Below are 23,234 nucleotides of genomic sequence, written 5' to 3'. Positions count from 1 at the left end.
TTTGGAGCAAATTAGTTTGATTTTCACATGAAATATGCAAACAGGGCATGAAATGTTGCTAATTTCTTTCCTCTTGGATAAGTGCATTATTTGATCTGTGTGGGATGTCACTGGGCCATGGCCTTTGCTCTGCTTCAAAAGCTCTTTCAAAAAGGAACGTTTTGCATTATTTCTTTCAGATGGGCAGGTTGTAAGATCCATTTCCTTGCCTCTATGTTCAACAACAAAGAATTAATTGAGTGTTGGTGCTCTTACCTTTCTACTGACAATGCTGCGCTGATATTCAGCTACTTCATGCAGGAGCTGTTGTGTCAGATTTTCCTTCTCTTCATCTAACCTGCTTTCATGTTCAAGCTGCTGAAATTCTAAATCTTCAAAGTGTTTGCTTTCTATGTCCAGAATATCAGCATCCTTAAAGAAAAAAAAAAGGTAATATCAAAAAACATAATCATGCTTTCACTGACACCACAGTAGAGGTACTTACAAACAAAAATAAAAATCAACCTAAAAGTAATTATATTTATGTATTTTCTACAACATGTCTCACCAGGATCTCAATACTTTTAATGTACTACTTGCATAAGAGAGTAAATAGGGCTAATTATTATTTTGATGTTGGTTTCTCCATCATTCCTACTGTGCCTCTTGCTAAGAAGCACCTGCACGGTGAGGAGTTTTGCAGCCCTCAGAACAAGTGGAGCCTCTCAAGCTGGCTGGGCTCTGCTGTAGCCTGGCTGGGACACCACCAAAGCCTGATGCCAAACTCTGAGGGCATCTGCTTTCCAACCAGAAAGGACACACCAGTACCCCCAGAGAAGTGCACATGGAATGAACTGCTGAAAATTGCTCTTTGTGCCATTGAGGACTCTAGTCATCCACCCTAGCTGGTAGGTACAGCACTTCAGAACATGTATCAGCCCACTTTTATGCATTCCCCTGAACTGGTATCATGTTTTGTCAGAAAAATAAGAAGTTGAATGCTGCAGAAATGAACCAAGAAATAAGAACACACCTGCCTTCCGCTTAGGGATGATGAGATAAAACTCATGGTGCTTTTCAGCACAAGAAATGAATGCTAATCTTCTTCCTGCAACATCTGTGCATTCATAATATGAACTCTTGCTTACAAGTTTCAGAGTCCTGAAGAAAAGGGTGTGTTTAATAATTGCAGCATTAGTAAATGGTAAGGCTCTCTAAAATAAGCACACTGTACATGACTTGCTGTACAAGAAAACCTACATCCTGGAAGGAAAGCAAACTTGTTCCTTTCCTTATTTCAACCTAAGGCAAAGGTTAGTGGCCAAGATAAGCCACTGCTGAGGTAGGTCTCTATAAAAGGAATTTGATACCAGGTTCAAGTGTGCCAGAGAAAGACACAGATGAAGAAACTGAAGAATCCCAAGTTCCTCCATGGAATACAAACATCTTCCCCTTACACTCCAAAGATGTACTCTTCACTTCAAGGAGACAGTGAAGAGATCAAAAGCAAAGGCATAGGCTAAAATTTACAGGAAAGCAGCTACTGGCCAGACATCTTCAGCACCCCCAAAAAACCCAAAAGGGCTTTTCCTGGGCCACGAAAGTCAGTAAATTCAGCCTACTGTACACAACAATAATTGCTTCTGAGGCAGTAGAACAGACTTCAGAGAAGGCAACTGATGATGAAAAAGCCAACTGGGGGCATTTAAAATACACATCCTGCCCAACAGGGAGAGTGTCTGTGTGTTTCAGACAGAGGGAAGCAAGAATTTTCCAGCTGCCCACCCCAACCAGGACTCCAGACCCACCCAGTAGCCAGCTGCTAAGTGAAATTGGCTGCCCACTCCCCTGGGCACAAATTACCAAGTTACTGAAGCCCCAGAGAACCACAAGGGAATTTCTCTCCTTCATTCGTTCCTTGCTGTTAGTAAAGTAGCACAATAGAACGTGTTGCAGACTTGGGTATTTCACAGGATGATTTGGGTTGGAAGAGGCCTTAAAGATCATCTCATTCCAAACCCCTGCCATGGGATGGGAACCCCTGCAATGGGCAGGGAACCTTACACTAGACCAAGTTGCTCAAAGTCCCATCCAACCTGGCTTTTAACACTTCCAGGCATGAAGAGTCTAGAGGTTTGCTGTGCCACCTGTTCCAGTGCCTTACTGACCTGTGAGTAAAAAATTTCTTCCTCACATCTAATACGAACCTCCCCTCTTCCAGTTTGAAGTCATTACCCCTTGGGTTACCACTACCTGCTCTTTTAAAAGGAGCCTCTCCAACTTCCTAGAAGACCCCTCCAGGTACTGGAAGGTGCTGTAAGGGCTCCCTGGAGCCTTCTCTTTTCCAGGCTGAAGGCAGCTCTCTCAGCCATTCCTCACAAGAGCAGTGCTCCAGCCATCTGCTCATCTTTGTGGCCTCCTCTCAATTACTCACTCCAACAGGTCCACATCTTTCTCTTGTTGTTTCTCCCCAGCTACTTTTGGGGAAGATATTTTCTCCATTTTGGGTACAATACTTAAAATCATTTAATAACTGCTCTCACACCTGAGATCAGTTTGGGAGCTACTGGGCACAAATTCAGTGATAGCTTCTACTGCACTGACCATAGCAGCCACAGCAAACTCCCACTACAACTGACCTGGAATAATGTGCATTAGAACTAACTGGACACTTAACTACACACCCACATTTCATGTTTCATCCCACTTTCAAATCCAAAATCATGATTAAGACAACTTACAAGGAACAAAACCAAAAATTAAAAAAAAAACAAATAAAATTTAACCTAGAACCCTCTTGGTGGTCAATAATGAAAAGAGATTTACTATCATCCCACAGCACAAGACTGCAGCATCTCATGAATTAATACATTCAAGCATGTGACTGCAGAGGAAAAGCTTCCTTTCTTTTAATATGTATGAGACATTACATAATACCTCCCCCCTTTTTTAAGGCAACATACAAAAATCTTTAGGAGTCTCAAAACCAGAACCCTTTTTCTGTAGCAACTGAGAATTTAACATTGTTTTTTCCAAAGCTGGGCTTTTTTAAATTTTTTGCTCTGAAAAAAAAAAAATAGAATTCTGCAAATAAAACTACATCTACAGAGTACTTCCTATAAAGCAGAAAAGCCCTTTTTTCATTACTGCTATTACAGCCTTTATTCCTGATACAAACACCCAAGACAGAAGAGAAGATTTAACTCTAAGATGGTCTCTTGAGCTTCCCATAACAATGCTTTTAAAATTGTAAAATTATCATAAAATAACAGTATGTGCTGTATAACCCACTTAAGGCTAATGAATACTAAGATTTTTCCACAGAAACTAAGGGTGCTTTCACTGACAATATTGACAATAAGTTTTCTTGCTTACAAATAATACAAACTAAAATCAAATTGCAAATAGTCTTTATGCAAAGTTCATTTATACAAGTGTGACACTGTTGAAAACGGAGAACAAAATAAAGATATTTTAGTAAGTGATAAAATCTTCAAAATTAATTTTTCAAAGTACAGCTCAGGCTGACAGCTAAGTTATGTAGTGAAAAATAGAAGTTATCCATGGCTTTACTGAGATGGTAATTTACTGGACAATTCCTGTCTTTGCTTACAGAGGTAAAGAATGATGTTTCACTGTCCATCTGAACATCACAACAGCTACCACATCATCCAGCAGGCCTAAAGGGCTAATTACAGGCAAGTGACCCAAAGCTTTAGAAACATTCAACTCCATATGATTTCTAATCCACACATTTGCACGTTACTTATTTGCCATCATGCACATAATCTATTACAAGCATTCAAAAAAAACCCCAAAAAACCAACATAACCCTCATGACTATTACAATTCTAAGTTGCAAATATGTTCAGACACTGGATACTTGAAAGAGAAAATGTTACACTTAACTACAGAAAAAAATTAAAAATCAACAAAATAAAAAAAATTAGTGCAATCTTGAAACTTTCTACTGACCCTCTTCAGCTGCTGCTGTAACTGTTCCCTCATGGACTCAGGGCAATTATCAAGCTGCGTCTTCTGCTCGGAGTAAAGCTCCTGAAGCCTCTCTAGTTTTTCCCTCTCAGCATCAAGTTTTAACTTTTCCTGAAGCATGAACCAGAAAATAAAGACAATTATCTTCAAACCCAAGCAGTTGTTAGTGATTATGACAGTGTGTGGCGAAACCTTACTGAACAATTGAAGCATGCAGGTGAGAGACAGAAACCTCATTAGTTGAAATGCAATGGTGGGATGCAAAAGGATCAAAACAAAACATTCATCATTTTAGTGGGGTGATTAATTCCCTCCCTCATCACTGTGCTTTGGACCTGTGCCTGGATGATGCTGTTAAAGCCCCCCGCCCAAACACTTGTCTCACCAAATGTAAAAAAAAAATAAATTTAAGGGAACTGTAGCCATGTTAGTGAGGTAACTGATGAAGCTGAGAGAGAGAGTAGCTTTTAGAAAGGAAAGTGGATGGAAAATGACTGCAGTTTGGTAGTGAGGGAGAAATGGACCTTCCCAGGAGAATGAATTTCATGCCTGTGTGGCTCTGTACAGATAAGTACATTTAGCAAGCAGTGGAAAGCCAGAATGAGACAGAGCATTACAAAGAAATAACTCTGGGCTAGGAAATCCTGTTGCAGCAGAAACACCAAGTGATCCAGCAAATTTGCTTCAGAATACAGGAACTGAAACCTGTTCATGGGGACCACAGGGGAGAGATTCCCTGGTCTCCTTCAACTAGTTCAGCTTTCCTTTTGTTCTACTCAACCAGCAGTAATCAGCACACAGCCTCTCACCCTCCAAAGCCTTTGGCCTTTTAATCTTTGTAATCAAATACTACATGATTTACTGTGCAACACTGCTCCAAAGACTGGCTGTACATCACTTAAAACTGGCCTGTAGACTGTCATTTATCTGCGGACCAAAGTTTGGGAACCAATAAATCAGAGCACAGAGAATTGTTTCAACATCTTTCACTTACATCTACACTGGCTGACATGGCAGATGCATTTTCTCCAATTCAGCAGTTAATAAATGGAAAAAACCAATTTATGCCTGATATGTCAGGCATAAATAACGAAGCCAGGCTCTCTGCTGTCTTCTAGCATCACACCTGCATAGCTCTCTTCTCTTACTTGCTGTTCTGACTTTTTGTCTTCTCTTTTATTACTTGTTGTTTGGTGGTAATGTATCTCCTTCCAGACGGTCTCTAGCTCTCTTTAATACTCAAAAATTAGCAGTATTCTGACTACTCCAAGAAAAGTTGAATTCTGTCACAGCATCTATTTATTTCCACTCCTTCCAGTCCCAACTATTATTTAATTTTGAAATCAAACGTGTGGCGCAGCGGGTGCTGTATGACTGGACATTGCATCACCCTTTGCCACAGAGAAGGAATGTCTTTCAGTACACAGTACTTGCCATTTCAAACTGTGGGAAAACTTCCTCTTTGCTATGCCTGACAAGTTTCTCAAACCCTTATGCATGGCAGAGGCATAGTAATAAACATGTATTAGCTGCCTGCTTTCTTTATGATTTTATCTCTAAATCTGAGTGGGATCAGGGGATGGGATTCAGTTTTCCCAGTATCTAAAAACAACAGGAAGAATTTTTATTCAAGCCCAGTGTCAACCAGAGTCTCAACTCCATTATGTTCATTTACACATGCAGCTTCTCAGTTCATACAATCAAATGAACACAAATACATTTTAATAAGCTTGTGAAAATGAGCAACTGAGCCAGCATATTCTATGCCCTGAACTTCCTGTACTAGCCTCTATCTTACAACAGCAGCAGCAGCAGGCATCAGGAATACAGAGGATGTAGCTGCACTGTGAGGGAGAAGATGCAATTCCTGTGAGGTCACCTCTATACTGCTGTCCCCAAGAAGCTCCATTTGCTGACTCATCCCTACTTCCAACACAGAAGGAAAGCCATGGATAAACTGGCAGTTCCCCTCCACACAAACTCTGCTGTCCATTTAACATTCAGCCCACAATCTGCCACCTTGTTTCACACCTGCCTTTTCTGCCCACCCATCCATTCAAAGCAGCAAGGACTTCTCTGACCTTAGCTGCAGTGCTTCCGAAGCTATAAATAGCTCTCTAAATGTCTATGCACTGCTACAAGCATGCTCATTCATCAACAAGCAAGTCAAACCTGGAGTGTGAGGAGACATCACCACCAAGGATAAAACTCCCTCAGAATCCTGCCAGAGATACTGTTACATGCATCAAGAAATTAGAAATGTATTCCTTTGAGATTGAAAGTGATACTCATCTGGTCTATTTATAGCATAGGAAGTGCTAACATCCCACCAAACTGGCTCCCTTCAGAATGTGCAGTCTTAACAGGAAATATCACTTTCAGCAATGAGAGGCATTACACGTTTTGCAGCTGTGGAGTTAAGTTCGCCGACATCTCAGGCTGTGCATTGGTGAAGTCCATTTAATTCACAAAAAGTAATTTGAATGAGGATGAGAAAAGAGAAGTGAACGAGAATTTTTTCATGCAGCGTTTTCTATAAGTGAATCAGGGCAAATTCTTCTAGAAGTTCTTTGTGAACTTTCTTCATGACTTTGCAGCCGAGGCAGGTGTGTGGCTGCCTCCACATCTGCTTGGCATGGGAACAGAATCCATGCTCCTGCTGCTCATCCTCATTTAACCGCAGGATCTGGACTTGGTTAATGCTTCTCTGCAGACAGCCCCAGTGCTGACGCCAGAGGCACATCATGTGCAGTCTGGCTGAATTCTTATCATCCTATTTCCAGAGAAAACAAGTACAACATCTGGGCTTAGCCTACTGCCCAGCTTGGCCTATGCTCTGCCTCTACACGCATCTTATGAACAAACTCGCCCAAATAAAAAGCAGGACTGACTTGGGGTTTGATGATGCTGGGGCAATGCTTGGATCAGTTTTGGAGGATTTCTGGGAATTGTGAAGGGTAGCAGTAGAAAGAATTGATGTGTTGATGACGCTATCCCCAAAGACAGAGATGGAATGCCAGCAGAGAACACACAGTATGAACACTGACCATAAGCGATCAACATGGGTCAGGAAAAGAAATCAATCTTTAGATTTGGTAGAATTGATTTTAGAGCAAAGAAAGAGAAAAAAAATCCCAAAGTCTATGTACACAACACATCTCATAGATGATCATGATGGAAAGGAGAGGAGAGAAAAGGATGGTATTAAAGGCAATCATTGCTCCTATAGGAGTGGGAGCAACAAAAAGGAGAAACAAATTGCTTCAGTGCTGCCTCCAGTAGTTAAAGATGCCCTATGCCTGATCAATACTGCTACTTTAAGCCTTAGTGGTCTTCCACACCCTTTCTGCAGAGAGCTGATGCTTTTCAATTTGTCTTTAATCCCAGTCTGCTATTGCAGGCAGGCAAGGCTGGCTAAAATTGTAGAGCAACATATGGCTGTGTGGACATGTTCCCTCTGAACCACCCTTCCTGCATAAACCCATGGAAACTCTGAAAAAATTAAGATAAGAAATTAAAGTAAATTGAATGAAATAGAGAAAACTGGACAAAAACCTCCTAAACAAATAAGAACCCTATCATTTTACTAGCTCATGAAATAAATTCTATAGCTCGGTGATTCGGGCTCACTCACCAATGTTCCAAATCTCCCTGCCCTCCAAAATAACACAAAATGCCCCAAACCCCCCAGACAAACAAAAAATCCCTCTCCCAAACACAAGGTGTGTGTTAGTTTCAGAGAGAAATTGTAAATAAGCCTACAATGCAAATGAAAGAGAAAAAACCCCACAAGCTGGATGATTCACTTCTAAAACTTTCCATGATCTAGTCTGAAGTACTCCAGGATCTTTCTCAATCCAACTCACATATAAATCATCATGTTTTAATGTAGAAACATCCCATAATCCACACTAAACTTCAGACATGCATGTTCAGTCTCTCTGAGGATGGAATCAACTAGTCTCACAGGTTTCTGAGAAATGTAACTGCATGTAACTGACCAGAAAAACCACACTGAAATAAAACAGAGTCTCCCGTGCCAACTGTACATGCTCCTTTTCTGTATTTTCTGACTTTTGCATTCCTCTATCTCTTTAAGGACAGATGCATTAAACTTGCCACAATTTAATTCTTTGTCACTAAATCCCTCTCAGTTTCATTACAAAAGCTATTAAGAGGAGAAAATAAAAAGTATGCCAGGCATATGAAAAGGAGCATAGTAAGATAAAAGAAGGTTGTTCATAGCATTTTTTTTTCTGTATGAGTGGTAACTAATTTATTCTGTAACAGTTCATATTCAGTGATGGCATCTGTACAAGGCATCTCAATAGTTTTGTTTCAGATGCATGCATTAATCTATTCTTAAAAAGCATTTTAAATCAGAGTAAGTGATCCCTCTGCTTCAAGTAAAAAAATCCCAACAGGTGCACTCATTAACCTGCTCCTAAGACAACTCAAATGTTTTGGGATTTCTAAGCTCATTCTCCCATCATTGCAATGTGCTCCCCTAGTGAGCAGATGGGGAGGCAAAAGAAATCAGATCTGTGATTTAAACAACAAATCCGTGATTCTAAAGCACTGTTTCTTCATGAGTGTAAATGAGGAAACAATCATCCAAACCACAAGAAAAAAAAAAACATTCAAGTCAGAAAATTCAAATTCTTAAAGTCTGCAACATCTAGATGACAGTAAGAGGGTTCCCATTAGGGGTATAACCCATTCTGATATTTCTCTCATGAATGTTTTAAAACAAAGCTTGTGAATTCAGGTTTGTCTCCTTGAGTCTTCGTAATAATCTTTGTGGTCATTAGTATTCTCTCTACAGAATAACCAGACACCAGTATCATAAAGTCACCCCAGGACATTTATGTGGATATATCCAGCAGACACAAGTATTCCTCAAAACACTTCATCTTGTGTATTGTGTCTTAAGGAGGTAGACAATGTTACAGACACGGTAGCTCATCCTTTTAATCCTTTTAGCTTCTTGCTGAACTGGAATCTGATGAGTAAATATTTAAGAGACTGTGCTACAAGATATAATTTTTCTTTCAGATTCATCAGGATAAAACCCAGCAGCAGGAATTTTGCATCCAGAAGAGAAAGGATTGAGGAGAGACCAGTATATTTAACTTTGAATGCTGGTGGCTCATCAGACAGCTGCTCTTTTCTTTTACTCTATTCTTGTAAGTCTTTGTAGTACTAATTCAGCAAAGAGGTTGAGCTTCAAATGTTTTGGCATGTCTGGGATTTTCTCTTAATGACTGAAATGATATTTCCACAAAAGCATGTGGACAAAATTAAATGTATTCCAAAAAAGATGAGTTATCCCTTCCCAGCTGCTCCTGATTTCTGCTCTTGAAGAGAGCCCAGGAAGCCTGGGCTGATAAAGGAATTCCAGAGTACATATTTTCTTCATGACATAAGGACAAGGTTCTCTAGAAGAAAAGGAATAATCCACCTCTCTTTTTTAAGAGTCTCAACTTTTGCATTAAAACTTGTTTTGAAACAGTCTCCCAAAACTCCCATTTGGCTGTGATTACCTCCCACAGCACGTCTGCTGAATTCACTACTGATTTTCAGTTATTCCTGTTTATTCATGATTACTGATCTATTCTTTCCTTCCCTGGCTATGCAGTCACTTTCAGCCTCACACTTTACTTGGAGACACGGGGTGTGGGGAATCATTACCCATCCTTCTCCACACATGTTGGACTGCATGTTTTAAGACAGCACAGATTACGGAGGCACTGTGTGAAAACAAGGTACATGGCAGAGCTGGCATCCAATCAGGCAAATCTACAACTTCCTTATAGACAAATGTCAATCCTGATCTAAGGTTCATGTGAAGGAAGCTGTAAATGTAAACAGCACCCTGGACCTGAGGTGTTGCTCCACTGCAAACAACAGCAGCACTATTGTACACTGACAGGACTGACATGGGAGTAACTACAGGGAGCCAAGCCCTGGTGGCAGGGAGAAGGGAACAGGGAAAAGCTTCATCTGCTTCCTCATTTTGGCTACTGTCCAGTTCAGCTCCCTCTAGAGCAGGCTGTGCTCAAAGTAATTTTGTCAAGCTCCTTCCCAGAGAGCTTCAAGCTGTATCTGTCAAATTGTGTTAGTAAGGACTTATCAGGGCTCTCTCTGCATAAATGGAACTTGTGATTAATAGCTTAAATAGCTGCTATTCACATGTGTAAGTCGTCATCTTTTTCTGTAGAGAAAAAGAAAGGATGAAAAAAGGAAGAAGAAAGGAAGATGATTGTAAGTTGTTGTCAGGAAGGACAGCCAAGGAGGCAAAGCTGGACTTTTCTCCATATCACAGCATGATTTCCAGCACAGCTGAAAGCACAGGGCATGTGAAACAGCTCTGGAAGCAGCTACCTGAGCCAGGACAACTGAGTCCTGACAGCACTTGTACCCAGCTGACAGGCCAGGTACCACATCAGAACTATGCCAAGTCCTGCAGAGGGTGCTGAAAGGTTCTGTCATCTATTTGAAACACCAATCACCCACAGCTCTGATTTTCAAAACCCAAGTAAACCAACACAAGTTGCTTCACTCCTCACAATGTGTGTGGTGGCACCATCACAACAGCAAAGGAAATGCTTTCAACTCACCTGAGGGTGTGCACTACACTGGGTCATTTATTCTCTCCCCACATTAGTCCCACCTCATGATCTGAGAGGGCTGAGCACAGGACTCGGATGAGACCAGCATGAAGCTTAACATATAATGTACAAACCCACTGACAAAACTCATCCCTGGTTTACAAGCAAGGGGCTGGGACACAGAGACACTGCACCACAGCAAAGAGCACACTGACAGCACAAACCTGAACTCACTCCTGCCTTCTGACTCCCACTATGTTTTCCAGTCAATTCTTTTGCCTTGCAAGGACTAAAAAATGTGGCTTTAATACTCTCAAAAAGTTGGCTAAACTTTGTGTCATCACCTAAATGAAATGTGCACAGGGCATTTAAAAAAATAATGATTAAAAAACCCAGTAGTCAGGTAGAAGATACTACCTACAGTCCATGTCAAGTACATAACATCGCCCAAGTATTAGTCTGAGGTTTATTATCTCTCTTTTCAAGAATTTCACAGGTTTTTCAAACAGGTGCATGGGTCAGGATGAGACTCAAACAGGCAGGAGTTTCCTGTCAAACAGGTGCCAAGATCAGTGGCAAATTCCATGAGATGCTCAAGTTGCTCCAGAGGCAAGTGCCATCCTATACAGCACTACTGCCCCACCATCGTTTCACAAGTGAAATGAACTCTCCCTCAAACCTCTAGAGAACCAATACCATGTGGTAAATTCAGACATCACTCCCTTACCCTGGCAGAAATGTAACCACTGTTTGAGATATGGGACCCCAACAGCCTCTTGCCTTGCAGCCCCACCAAAACCAAGACCCCAGGTTATCACTTGGGGTGAAATATTCAGGCAACTAATAGAAACTGTGGACACTGGGACACTTGTTTCAGCAAGACAACACAAGAAGTACCATCAGTAGAGTGGAAACTCCTGGTCAAAACCCAAGCCTTAATTTTGTCCTAACTTTCAAATTATTTCAGCTAAAGGGACAACCTATCACTTCTACCTGAGCCCCCTTTTAGAGTGCAGGGGTTGATCCTGTATTACTACAGAACCAAGACGTTGACTACCTTGCATCAGATCTCCATGGCTGAACTTCAACACAGACACAATAATCAAGCTTTAAAAAATGCTACTGCTCCAAGACAGCAAGAACTTTTGTTTGTTGACAGGATCAGTGCCATCTGTTTCGCTGGCTGACACTACTTTCCCCAGAACACTTCAGCTGCCACTTTATATTTTACTCCCCTTGTAGAAGCCTGTCTCCCATTTCTATTTTCAACTTTCACTTTTATGCAACACTTTCAGACATATTCCAAAAAAAAAAATAATGGAATTCCTAGAAAGATAATTTCATTATTAACTGAGCCATGGCTTGACGTTTAGCACGCACACTCACAGCTTGGTTTGTTTGTTTGTTTAAAACAAAGAGGAACACACAAAAGAAAATACAACTAAAATTTTGTAGCTGATCTGACTACTGCCATGCCTCATACTGAAAAAAATGTTTTGAGTGAACTTGCCTTTTAAACAAAAAGGGCTTTTTATAGGCTGCTTTCCATGTTTCACTTCAACTGAAAGTTTAAGCTAGACCTGTCATTTGAATTCCCTGACTGCTATCTACACACTAACAGGTGACTGCAAGGAAATTTAAATTTCCTCCAGCTTTTACAATAACTTCCATTAGTTTAACTGAACTTTCAGGCTACTAGAAAGCCAGTACAAAAAACGAAAGATCTCTTGAACTTCTGAACATGTTATTTATTACCACTTACCAACCAAAAGTTCCAGCGGCATCCTTTTGAAGGGGATCTGGTTGCACACCCTATCTGCTGACACCCACTTTAAACTCATCTTTCTGCCAAAAACACGTCCCATAGGCAATTTAAAATGTGACCACAGGCAACACTGAAAGCTGAAGGATCAGTGAGGGGTACACAAACACAAGGAGAAGTGCAGACAAGGAGGTCCAGGGAGGTTCAAATTCAAATTGGATGTGCACTGTCTCCCCACAGAGTGGTGATGTGGGAGCACTACTCTCCTTTCCAGACACAGGCTTGATAAGCACAGCCACAAAACAGCAGCCAGGCTCCTGACAGGGCAGGCAGAAATGGAAGACAGAAAGCTCAGAATAAAACAATACAAGCTGTAAGGTGTGAATTAAATGGGAACTGTGAAAGTGCTCAGAACATGCAGCTTTCCTAAGCAAAAAATGCAGAAAACTTCCAGATATTTCTGGAAAGCTTAAGAAAAGAGGAGAGACTAGTTAGAGCAATTCCACAAGTGACAGGTCTAAATTATGAGGTAGAGGATGAAATTTAAAAAGGAAACAACACTGGCTGAAATCCCTGGAAAAACTTCCTGACCTTGAGGTATTATTGGCCGTGGCACATCCCCTGTGGAGAAGGGAACTGCATGCCTGCAGAAGCCAGCAAAGAGCCTGCTGGAGGGAACTGGCACTCCCTGGCTCCAGTGATACAACTTCATTTTCCAAGACCTTTCCATTTCTGCACTTAAAATCTACTTACACTGCTATCTTAATTTGGAAAGATAGGCCTATCTATTTCTTTTGCAGCTGAGAGCAATTAAGTACATGATTGTATATCAAAACTAATTAATTTCTGTGGCTTAATTACAGAGGGAATATTCAACAGTACTTAAATTGTCAGTCAGCAAACAAAATAAAGTAAGATTAAAATTGCTTACTTGATTAATGTCTTATAATATATATTCTATATGATATTAGATAAAAACTGCACCCTTTTTCATTTTGTAGTTTTGTTGAGAAAATAATTTCTTTTTTTCCCCCCAATTTATATAATGGAGAGTACTGGAACAGTTCAATTAATAATGTTCTTTTAAACAACAGATAAACCAACAACAAGCCCTATATGGTTATTTTATCACTAAAAGTATCTTCACAGTAGGTCAGGTCTTTTTACTTCAACTTACTGTATTTTGCTTGTCAATTATGGACAAATTATTGGAAAATTACACTGTTAAAGAGAAATTATGGTGAAAAAATGATTTTTTCTTCCATATTTATCAAGAAAATTTACTTCTAGGCAGTATTTCATCAAATAAGCTCCATTAATATTAACAATATAAATATATTTTGAAAATCAAGGGGAACAGAGCACACAGCAGGCTACAATAACTGAATTACCTTTGTCTTTTCACCAATAACATTTCTCTCCAGTTCAGCTATTTTTCTGTTTAGATGATCCAATATTTCCTTCTCTTTCAGCAGCTCTGTTGTTTCAGATTTCTGTTCCCCATCCAAAAGGGCACATTCCATATCCAACTAGGAACACAAAACATCTTTCAGAAGCAGTCCAGATTCAGAAGAAATCTTGATACACATTATTTTCAGGGGGGAGGGGAATGAGTTGGTTCACAAGAGAGAAATATTTTTTTAAAAAGGGGAGGGGAAAAAAAATAACCCCGTAAGTTTTTCTGCCACAAAAGTTAAAAAGTGGTCACAAATTTGAGAAAAAGTAAAACTGCAACATAAAATATTGCAAAATAAAGTCCAAACCAACTTTAGCTTGAAGATTCTTTTTTCCAAAACTTTTTGTTTTCTATCTCTTCTCTGGGCTTCCTCCTATTATGATACTGTCTCTGTGCCCAGGCTCTGTAGGAAACCCTTCTGGAACAGCTGTTTCTTTCCTGTTGCTGATAATTGGAGCAGGCACAACCCAAATGCCTGGCCAGCTTAGTTCGCAACTGTGAGATTCCAGAAGTCAAGAGGGTGCCAACATACCCTTGCCACTGTAAAGCCAAGGAGGTTTGAAAGGAAGTTGTCTCACTTCCTTTCTCTTTAAACAGTCACAGGAGATACCACCATAAAACTCCCAAGTGACACAAGGTATTTGGATCAACTGAGTAACCATTAAACAAGCAAGATTGTTCCAATTCCACTTCAGAGTGTAATGGTTACAGCTGGGAAAGGCTAATCCAAGCATCATAAGCATCCCCCAGCTGGAGAAAAATACCCTTCATAACAGGAGACTGCCAGGTTTGTGATCCTGGTGAAAAAGCACAGAATATGAAGGCTACACACACCCATGAGTTCCCTTACACTGTGCCTGCTGAACCCATCAGACTTAGGCTATGTAGACACACCTAACAGGCAAGACATTGGAAACCAAAAACACATTTTCATACCTCTCTTGAGGATTCATCCATCTGGTCATTTAAATCTTTGATCTTCTGCTCAAGCTCTTCCAAGTTATTCAATATTACTATGCGTTCCTCCTCCAGTCGACCAAGCTCCTGCCTTCTCTGCTCTTCACTGGTGCATTCTGCTATCTGCAGTTCACATCACAAGAATTGCATTAGAAAAAGAGGGAAATGCTGTCTTTTCTGCCCCCTTTCAAATGGTTTTCATTTTAGACATGCATGGCACTGTTGGTTTTGAACCCATTACATATTTCCTATCTACTATATTGCTATTTCTATATTTAGGAGGGGTACAAGAGAAATAAACATGATACTTTATTTCCAGGCATTGGAAGTAACTACTATACTTAACAGTAAATACTGTTCATTCTAAATGAATTACTAAAACTTAACCTTTGAGAATCCTTTACATGCTGTGCTATTCAGGTTGTAAAAATCCAATTGTTCCCTTATAAAAATAACACAGGCAGATGAAGATGCTTTTTATGCAAATTTCAGCTGTTCATTTAATACAGGTCAGGAGGTAGGATAGTATATATTTGTAAGCAGCCATTAAGAAGGGCAGCTTCTGTAAAATAAGGACAAAAGGTGGTTCCACCTTAATGCTCCTCTTTTCACTGCCATTTCCTTACTAGAAACCTCTGTCAAGAATTAAACAAGATTATGAAGAAAACACCTGTGATATAACAGCATCCTACACTAGATCAAACAGTACTGAGTTTGACATGCATTCTTCACGTTCACCTGACCCCAGGGGCTTGCAATCCACTTCCTCTGGGAAGGCTGCTGGCTTATTATCCCCCACCAGGAGTAGAGGTGAGCTGTGAGCAGGGCTTTGCAGTCACCTCTGGGCCACACAGCATTGCTCAAGACAGACTCAGTTCAGCTACTGAATGGCTACTCTGAGAGCAGGCATTTTATCCTGGACAAATCTGAGCTCAGTATTTTAAAACGAGCTGCACTTCATTAACGCAGTTGCTTGGTGCTGCTTTTCTCAGGACTTAACAGAACCCCCTTTACAATGAATGAATGAATGAATGGTATTCCTTGACTTAGCAATAGTAATCCTAGCAGCAAAGCCTCCTTTTGTCCGGTCTCCTGTTTGGATAATGCTGACATAACATCTTTGATTTCAACTCCCTAATAAGGATTTAAAATAGGATCTCTGACTTGTGTGAAGAAAGCAACAAATGGGAAGGAAATGCAAAGACCACAGCAACTTGTAAGTGAAATGTGTTACCATCTTTTCAACATGGAAAGACCAAGTCAAGTCATAAGAGCATGTTTCTGTTCAACACAATTTCACACCAGAAGGCTCAGCAGATTTCCAGAGAGATCACCCTTTGGAAGTGAAAATGTGCTCCTATCACACCTCTCTTTCTCTCTACACACACACCATTGACTCTCAAGCTGTGAATGTAGGGGTTAAATACAACTCACCTGAGGCATATAACCATGCTGAAGATCATGTAGTGTGTAAATAGCAATAAATGGAAGAGACTAAGTATTTTGAAAGTGTGAACTTGTTAAACAGGAATCTGCTTTTATGGCTTTGCTTGGTCTCATTTCACTCCTGATTCCAGCCCTTGAATCCAGTTATTTAACACACTGCCTGCCACTGGGATTGACTACACTGCTGCTCTGGCACAGCCTGGAGGAGGCTGCTGCTGCTCTAGTAAGGAAATGGTTAGGAATGCTGTTACCTCTTTTATTAAAGGAAAACTTCCTTTCTGTAATGAAACAGCAGTGAGAAGTACACAGGAAAGGAACGGCAGCTTATTAAAGGCAGCAGTTGGGTTGGAGGGGCAGGAGGCTTGATGCCACTGCATCATCCCCAAGAGACAACAGCTGATCTGGCAAGTGGCTCAAGTCTAACCCCAGGAAAGGAGACAGGACAGTAAATTCGGCTCAGACAACTCCTCTTCACCTCCCATGTGAGTGTGAGAAAACATACTCCTCTTACAAGAGCCTCGGGTTGGGAGACAAAGCAGAGCATCCCTTCCCTTCTACATCTCAGCAGGATGCTAAGCAGGGCTCTGAAAACCTTCTTTATTTAAGTAGCTGTAATTGTTCAAGCAAATCCTTCTCCCTTGGGAGACCTTAAAACTCTTCCTGAACAGTACATCCCGCTAAAAGAAAATCAACTTTCAATGCCATTAGCTTCCACAAGATATGGAATAATCATGTGCTGGCTGCTACATTTTGCTGGCTGTATTTTCTATATTTGATGGCTTATAAAGCTGTACGAGTTCTGAGATTAATTCTCATACCTAAGCCAGCCTAGTTGTGGCCCCCACCAGGACAGCCAACTCCCAGAGGAGGATTTCAGGCCTGGATTACAGTGTCTGCTCCTACAGAGCATTACCTTTGGTGTGATGCTCAGGTAGGATGACTCAGTGGCGTCCTTCAGGAAGCTGGGAGCAGCAAAAGGTGGAGGCTTGGTGCTTTCACTGAAGTGCTCATCAGCCCTCAGCCCCCGTGGGGGCAGGTAAGCAGCAGTGCCACGGCTGTGGCTGCTCAGCTCCGAGAAATCCGAGTCGCTTGCGGATGATTTCAAATGGCTTCTGAACCTCGTTTCCAGATTCGCCTGGGAGTCTTCAAACACAGAATCCTCATCAGAGAGCTGAAGTTTTTCGAGTTCTTTATTAATTTTTTGAACATCAGCAACTGTAGTAGCTGCAGCAGGGTCGCTGTCAGATTTGGAGTATTCTGCACACAGATTGAGGATTGTCTCAAGCCGCTGTCGCTCCTAGTTCAGAAAAAGATAATAGCACTGAGTGTCACATGGGAGCTAAAGTAAAGATGAAGTTAAAAAAAGCTTGCTTTGGGTTTGTTTTTTTTGTTTTAGTGAAAGATTAAAGTCCATATGAAGTCCATCTACCACTTAGAGATAATACACTGTGATAAATAAATTACAGTGCAAGATGAAGATTCAAAATTAATATGAAAGAAGATTTTAAGAATATTAAAACTTTCTACATTGGAAAGATAAATAAATGTTAGGACATCCTATTTAACTAGCTATTCACTTCCGTGAAATGTACTTTTAAATTTTTTATTGAGGTTTTTCTGTCTACACCCCATTTGTATGTACACACATCCAGTGATGTCACTACATAAATCACTAATTGTTCCACTTCACACTTACGCTATATTCCTACCAGGCTGCAAAACACTGCACAGACTTTCCATGAACTCACCCATTCCTGACTTTTTTAGATTGTCCATTTTGTTAACTGTGATTCCTCCTTTGAGAGAGTTACTCCACATTTTGCAAAACACAGTTTTAGAAGCATTAACAGAAAAAAGAGGCATCACATCTAAAATACAACATCTGTCAAAGGCACAGAATTGGAGGAAATCTTTATTTACCAGTTTACTTCAAATTCCCTATGGATTCATACCAACATTTCAAAGTTGAGTCTCAGAGTAGCTGTGCCATTTTGACTTGATATGTTTCAAGCTGAGATAAACATTCAGTTTCTGAATGATTTCTAGATCTCTACGATACCTTTTATCAACTGTTAGCAAGCTATATTTGTTTTATTTTACTGTTTGCATAGCTTCTGCTAACTTCTATTTTAGATGGATTTTTTTTTTATACCTTTTCATTTTTAAGAAGTAAAAGCGTTTATGTAATTTCATGTTACTTTTGTAAAAGAAAAAAATAACTGCTTACCATAAGTCTACTGGAAATTTTGCTGGAAAAAAAGACCACTGTGAGGGTTCCATGCTTGGCATTAATACCTGCACTAATGATCTAATTTCTGGTTTCTAGCAAATCCTTTTACAGTAATATTTAAAAAGAAAGCAAAAAACCCAGCATCCTCAGCCTCCCTCCCCAGGAACCACTGGCATATTTGGTTTCCCAGCTCTGCCTGACATTACATTTGCAAAGAGGATTTACACAGCAGCTACTTCTGCCCGCCCCAACACTTCCTATGCCCAACAGCAAGTGATAACAAGGATCAAGCAGAATAGGGCAGGCAGTGCACTGCCTCAGCTTTCCCTTTGCAGGATGCAATGCAACACAAATGCAAGCCTTTGCATTCTGTGAAAATTTAACACTGGTTACACGCACCCAGAGTTTTATATGGCTACTGAGAGATTACCTGGTTGTACGCACCACACGTGCACATCATCTGCAATTAAGACCTCTGAGCTGGAGAACCTGTCTGAACCCACCCCTTTCCAAGCACTACCCAAACAAGGGAGTGCTGTGAGAGAGCAATTCTGCCTTTGGGTGGCTTATTCCCAGCTTTCCTCGGAATCCTCCTGCAACGAGACGAGCCGCTGAAACAATGGAGCCCGGCGCAGCGACCGCAAACTTCTATTTTCCAATAAATCCGTCCAGCAGATTCTCAGACATCCTTCAACCCCAAAGGGTGGACATGACTGTAACTCTCCAAAGCCTTGCTGCCTTCAAGCAATCACTGCCAGACCCTAAGCCCCTTCCCTTACCCTTCCAGTGCTGCTACCCTCCCTCTTACTTTTGGCCAGGCAACCCAATTCCTCAAGCGCTGTGCAAGCGCTGGCTGGGACAGCCAGTAATTATGCAGCTCTCCCTGTTGTGACGGCATCCAGCCTGTGGTAATGGTTATAGATGGGAAACATGGACATCAGGACATGAGGTCCCACCCCTCCTGCAACAACAGGCTGTATCAGGTTCCCCCACGCTGAGCTTCCATCCCTTGGGCAATAATAGGAAACGGCAAATTTCAAAGCAAGGCCACTGCACAGCCCAAGTGCTCAGGTGAGGGGCTCTGGCTCGGCCCTTTCCCCAGCAGACAGGAAAAAAAGGGGTTCTTTTTACCCCCCCATCAAGTCTCAGCTGCTCAGAAAAAGCTTAAAAATTGCAGGAAAACCGGTCTTCAAAAAATTCCTGATGAGCTTTCAGACACATTACACAAATACTGATATTTCTCACTTCTATTTTGACATGTGCTGAGAGGATTATGGACAGGAAGCTCTGTGGTTATTTTATACACTCTATTCTCATCATTTCATCTCAGCCAGCTCATTCCAGTTCCAGCACACCTGCATGTAACTGCTTCCAGAATGAATTTCTCAGTGAAGAAGCAGGCTAGGAAAGCACCCTTGCGATGAAGAACACAGAACAAGTAGCCCATGGAAAATCCAGTCAATAATTTTGCAAGAGATACCACACATGTTATTTGTGACACTGAGCACAGCAGAGGAAAAAAACCAAAAGGTATGTCAAAAGCAGGAAATGGATTTAAAATTGGCTCTGGTGGGAGGGGGGGGATGTTGAACCAAGCCTTGTAAGCTGGTGTGTTTCCCCATAAAATGTCTTTTCTAACAGATTTAAACATCTCTGTGTGTTTTCTGTAATTCTCTTCCCCGCTACAAAAAGGGGTAACAGGTCTTGTGCAGCTTCTGCCTGAGCTGCTTCACTACTCCTGGCTTTGAAAAAGCTACACATTACACATGGTTGTTTGCAAATTTAAGTGCTGAAGGACAAGGGTAGGATAAGGAGATAATAACCATCTTCTGCTATTGATTATCAATGACATTAAGAGACATCCCTGGTACACATTAAAAAAACTTCCAAACTAGCAGAGATAAGTATCCCATTTTTTTAACAGCAACCATGTGAAGATTCACATATATTTGTTCATCTGCTACATACCATATTTATGAATTTTACAAATGTGTAGAAGTGCTGCTATATCTGGATACCAAGGCAAGCCTTGGTTAATTAGCTGTGGCAAACAGGAAGCTTTTCAGTTAAGTGCTATTAACTGGATAACCCCAAATTTAATTAAAAATACATATGCAGTCCATCCCTTGTGACAAAGACTAGCAGCTGCCAAAGAACAGTGTTTTCCTACTGTTGCTCAGACAGACAAACCACCACCTTCTCAGCAAAAGCTGGGAACAGCAGCTAGTCAAAAAGGATGGTGGGGAAAGAGGCAGAGAGACTGGGGGAAAGAGCTGCAGAAAAACCCCCAAACTTTCTTTCTTACAAGTACATTCACTACCTCATGGACAAGAGGCTAGAGAAAGCTTTCTCTTTCTTTCCTACATTTCTAAGGAGCTTATTTCAATGATAAACTTGACCTGGGTCTGAGAACAGTTCGCCAAGTGTTGTAGGAATTCAGAAATGGAGAAACATTTCTGTTTGTCCTATTCTCCAAAAAGGTATTAATCTTGTCTGACACTGACAGAAAGGCTTCCAAATATACCTGGGTAAACCAGGATTTATAAAAAATTAAATAGAAAGTAGTATAATGTTCAGTATGTCACTGAAGTAAAAAATACAGATTTTAGAGTGTTTAATACATGGAGCGAAGATGGAGGAAAAAGGGTGTGGTTCTTAGCTCTCCTTCCCTCTTCTCCATGATTCTGCAGTTTTTAGAAGCACAAAGAGTGACTGGTCGAAAGTTAGTTGCAGTTTTAGTTATGTAAGTAGATATAGAAAACTTATTTGTTAATATATAAAAACAATACACATGTCTATTGTTAATAGGGTAAAAATGGATATAAAGATGAAACAGCCGTGTGGTTTGGGGCCATTTTGTGCCTTCAGAGCCAAAGTGAGCCAGGTTATACTGAATTGAACTTGTGCAGAAAGTCTGGGAAGGCCTGCCAAGTTTTGTGATAACATCCTCATAAACACAAGAAACAAGATCCTAACAAGCTTTGGAGTTTTCTTCCTGACCTGGAGAACCGAGATAAACGGAGCTCCCCGTGAAGGAGAATCCCAAAGGAACTCGGCTCTGAAGAGACTGAGAAATCTGCTTTGAGAAGTGCAGCATCAAAACAGAGAAAAGCTTCAAGTGCTCTTCCTCTTCCCTTCGGTTTCCACCAGTTTCTCACTCCAGACTAGTCTGTTTTCTCATTGCCAGCCCTTGTTTTCCCAGGGTTATTGCTTCAGCTCCAAAGTTACCACCAGCAGCACAGCTCTCAGAAGCAGCACCTGCATTTCATGTCCCTCTCTCAGAGGCAGCTGTCACAGCAGAGACACCTGCACAGGAAGGGGTGTGGAGAGCCCCAGGTCACAGCAGAGAAGCACCTGTGCCTCATCCCTTCCAGAGCAGGCACAGGAGAAATGGACTGGTAAAAACAGGAGACACCAGTGGCACAGAGTAGAGACAGCCTGCAGAGAGGAGCTGAGCACATGACTTTCCAAGAATTAGCTCCTGTACCTGAGGCACGTGTTCTGCTCCTGAGGGAATGCCACTGGCTGCCAAAATAACAGCACTGTTCAGCCCTTTTGTCCCTGTAGTACCTATGCAGATTCTCCTTTTCAAACCACACTGAGGGCAGGAGCCTGAAGACCAGATTTCCAGAGCACTACTTAAGTTCTGTAAATGAGAACAGGGCTCCTGGGATTGATTTCTTCCCAGACCACAGTGTTAATTTGCATAATATACATAGCTGCAAAAATTAAATGTATGTAATCCAGATTTTGACTTATTAAAGACCCCACAGAAATGTTTTATGACACAATTGAAACTGAATGTTCCTGCTCCTGTTATGGAGTCATCAATATTAGTTATATTCTGCAGGGGGTTTTATCCTATTATACAGCACTTGTTCAATTACAAAACTAAATGATGTTAAGTAGCTGTTTTGTAACACTATAGACACTGTCAAATACTAGTGGTGGAAAAAATTACCTTGAAGCTAGCCTTTGTCTGCTTGGCTGGGACTCCTTTGAGAGCTAATCCCTCACAGTTTTATATACAGCTTGGGTACTTTATGATTAAAGGATCTGTAGAAAGACACAGTGCCAATATAGATTTATCAAACGTATATATGAGGTTTTGCACAAACCACATGAAGATTTACATAAGCTCTATTAACCATGATTTTAAAGCAGTACCATCTTAAAATCTCCAAAATAGTTTAATTTCATTTTCCCTTTGCATAAGCACATCTTGCCAAATTGCAAGGCATCAATGCAAACCAGGCACAGGGATACTCTGTATTATTCCCTACATCTGAATAAACTAATGAAATGCAGTGCTTTTCCGACTGTGACACAGTGGACTATGGAATAAGCCACCTGAATTTTATTACTTCTAATTCAGGCACTGATAAATTGAAACCTCTCCCAGTACAAATCCTGGATCTAGTAAAACTTTATTAACAATGTTTATGTATGTTTACAGATCCCTACAGACAGCTGGGCAATGAAAGGCATCACGAACCTACTGCACATCTTATTTTTAGGTACCTACCACCATCTAGAGGAAATACACTGTACTGCCTAAAAACCAGCACTGAAAACTTTAGTGCTATTTAAACAAGCGGCTACCAAAGAAAACAGATGGCCCTTAATATCAACCCAATGATGTTACCTGTGCAGTTCCACTCACAACCACCCCACCATCTGAAGACAAAGAGCCTTTTTTTAGTGCCAGCAGCTACCACAATTGGACTTTCATCTCAGATAGGAAAAAAAAAAGTGAGATGTCGTCTTTAAAGAATAATAAGAAAAAAAAAGAAAAAAAAA

The 23,234-nt window shown here is 40.8% G+C and overlaps 1 protein-coding gene across 5 annotated transcripts in view; it reads right to left on the bottom strand.

The window, feature by feature from the left end:
• Positions 1 to 23,234, bottom strand: part of PHLDB2 (pleckstrin homology like domain family B member 2) — a 65,859-nt gene that overhangs the window by 24,794 nt on the left and 17,831 nt on the right. For 3 of the 5 annotated variants that reach the window (XM_058846386.1, XM_058846404.1, XM_058846410.1), the window contains exons 4-8: positions 17,118 to 17,501; positions 14,738 to 14,881; positions 13,737 to 13,874; positions 3,955 to 4,083; positions 256 to 411 (exon numbers count right to left, since the gene is read on the bottom strand). In XM_058846386.1, the coding sequence (XP_058702369.1) occupies positions 256 to 411; positions 3,955 to 4,083; positions 13,737 to 13,874; positions 14,738 to 14,881; positions 17,118 to 17,501 (951 nt within the window). The remainder of the gene's footprint in view (positions 1 to 255; positions 412 to 3,954; positions 4,084 to 13,736; positions 13,875 to 14,737; positions 14,882 to 17,117; positions 17,502 to 23,234) is intronic. The other 2 variants (XM_058846396.1, XM_058846409.1) reach the window with 1 other exon arrangement.

The sequence above is a fragment of the Poecile atricapillus genome, chromosome 1 (assembly GCF_030490865.1).
Source record: "Poecile atricapillus isolate bPoeAtr1 chromosome 1, bPoeAtr1.hap1, whole genome shotgun sequence".
NCBI lineage: Eukaryota > Metazoa > Chordata > Aves > Passeriformes > Paridae > Poecile > Poecile atricapillus.
Note: the sequence above shows the minus strand (reverse complement) of the source record. Positions and strands in the feature narration are given on the sequence as shown.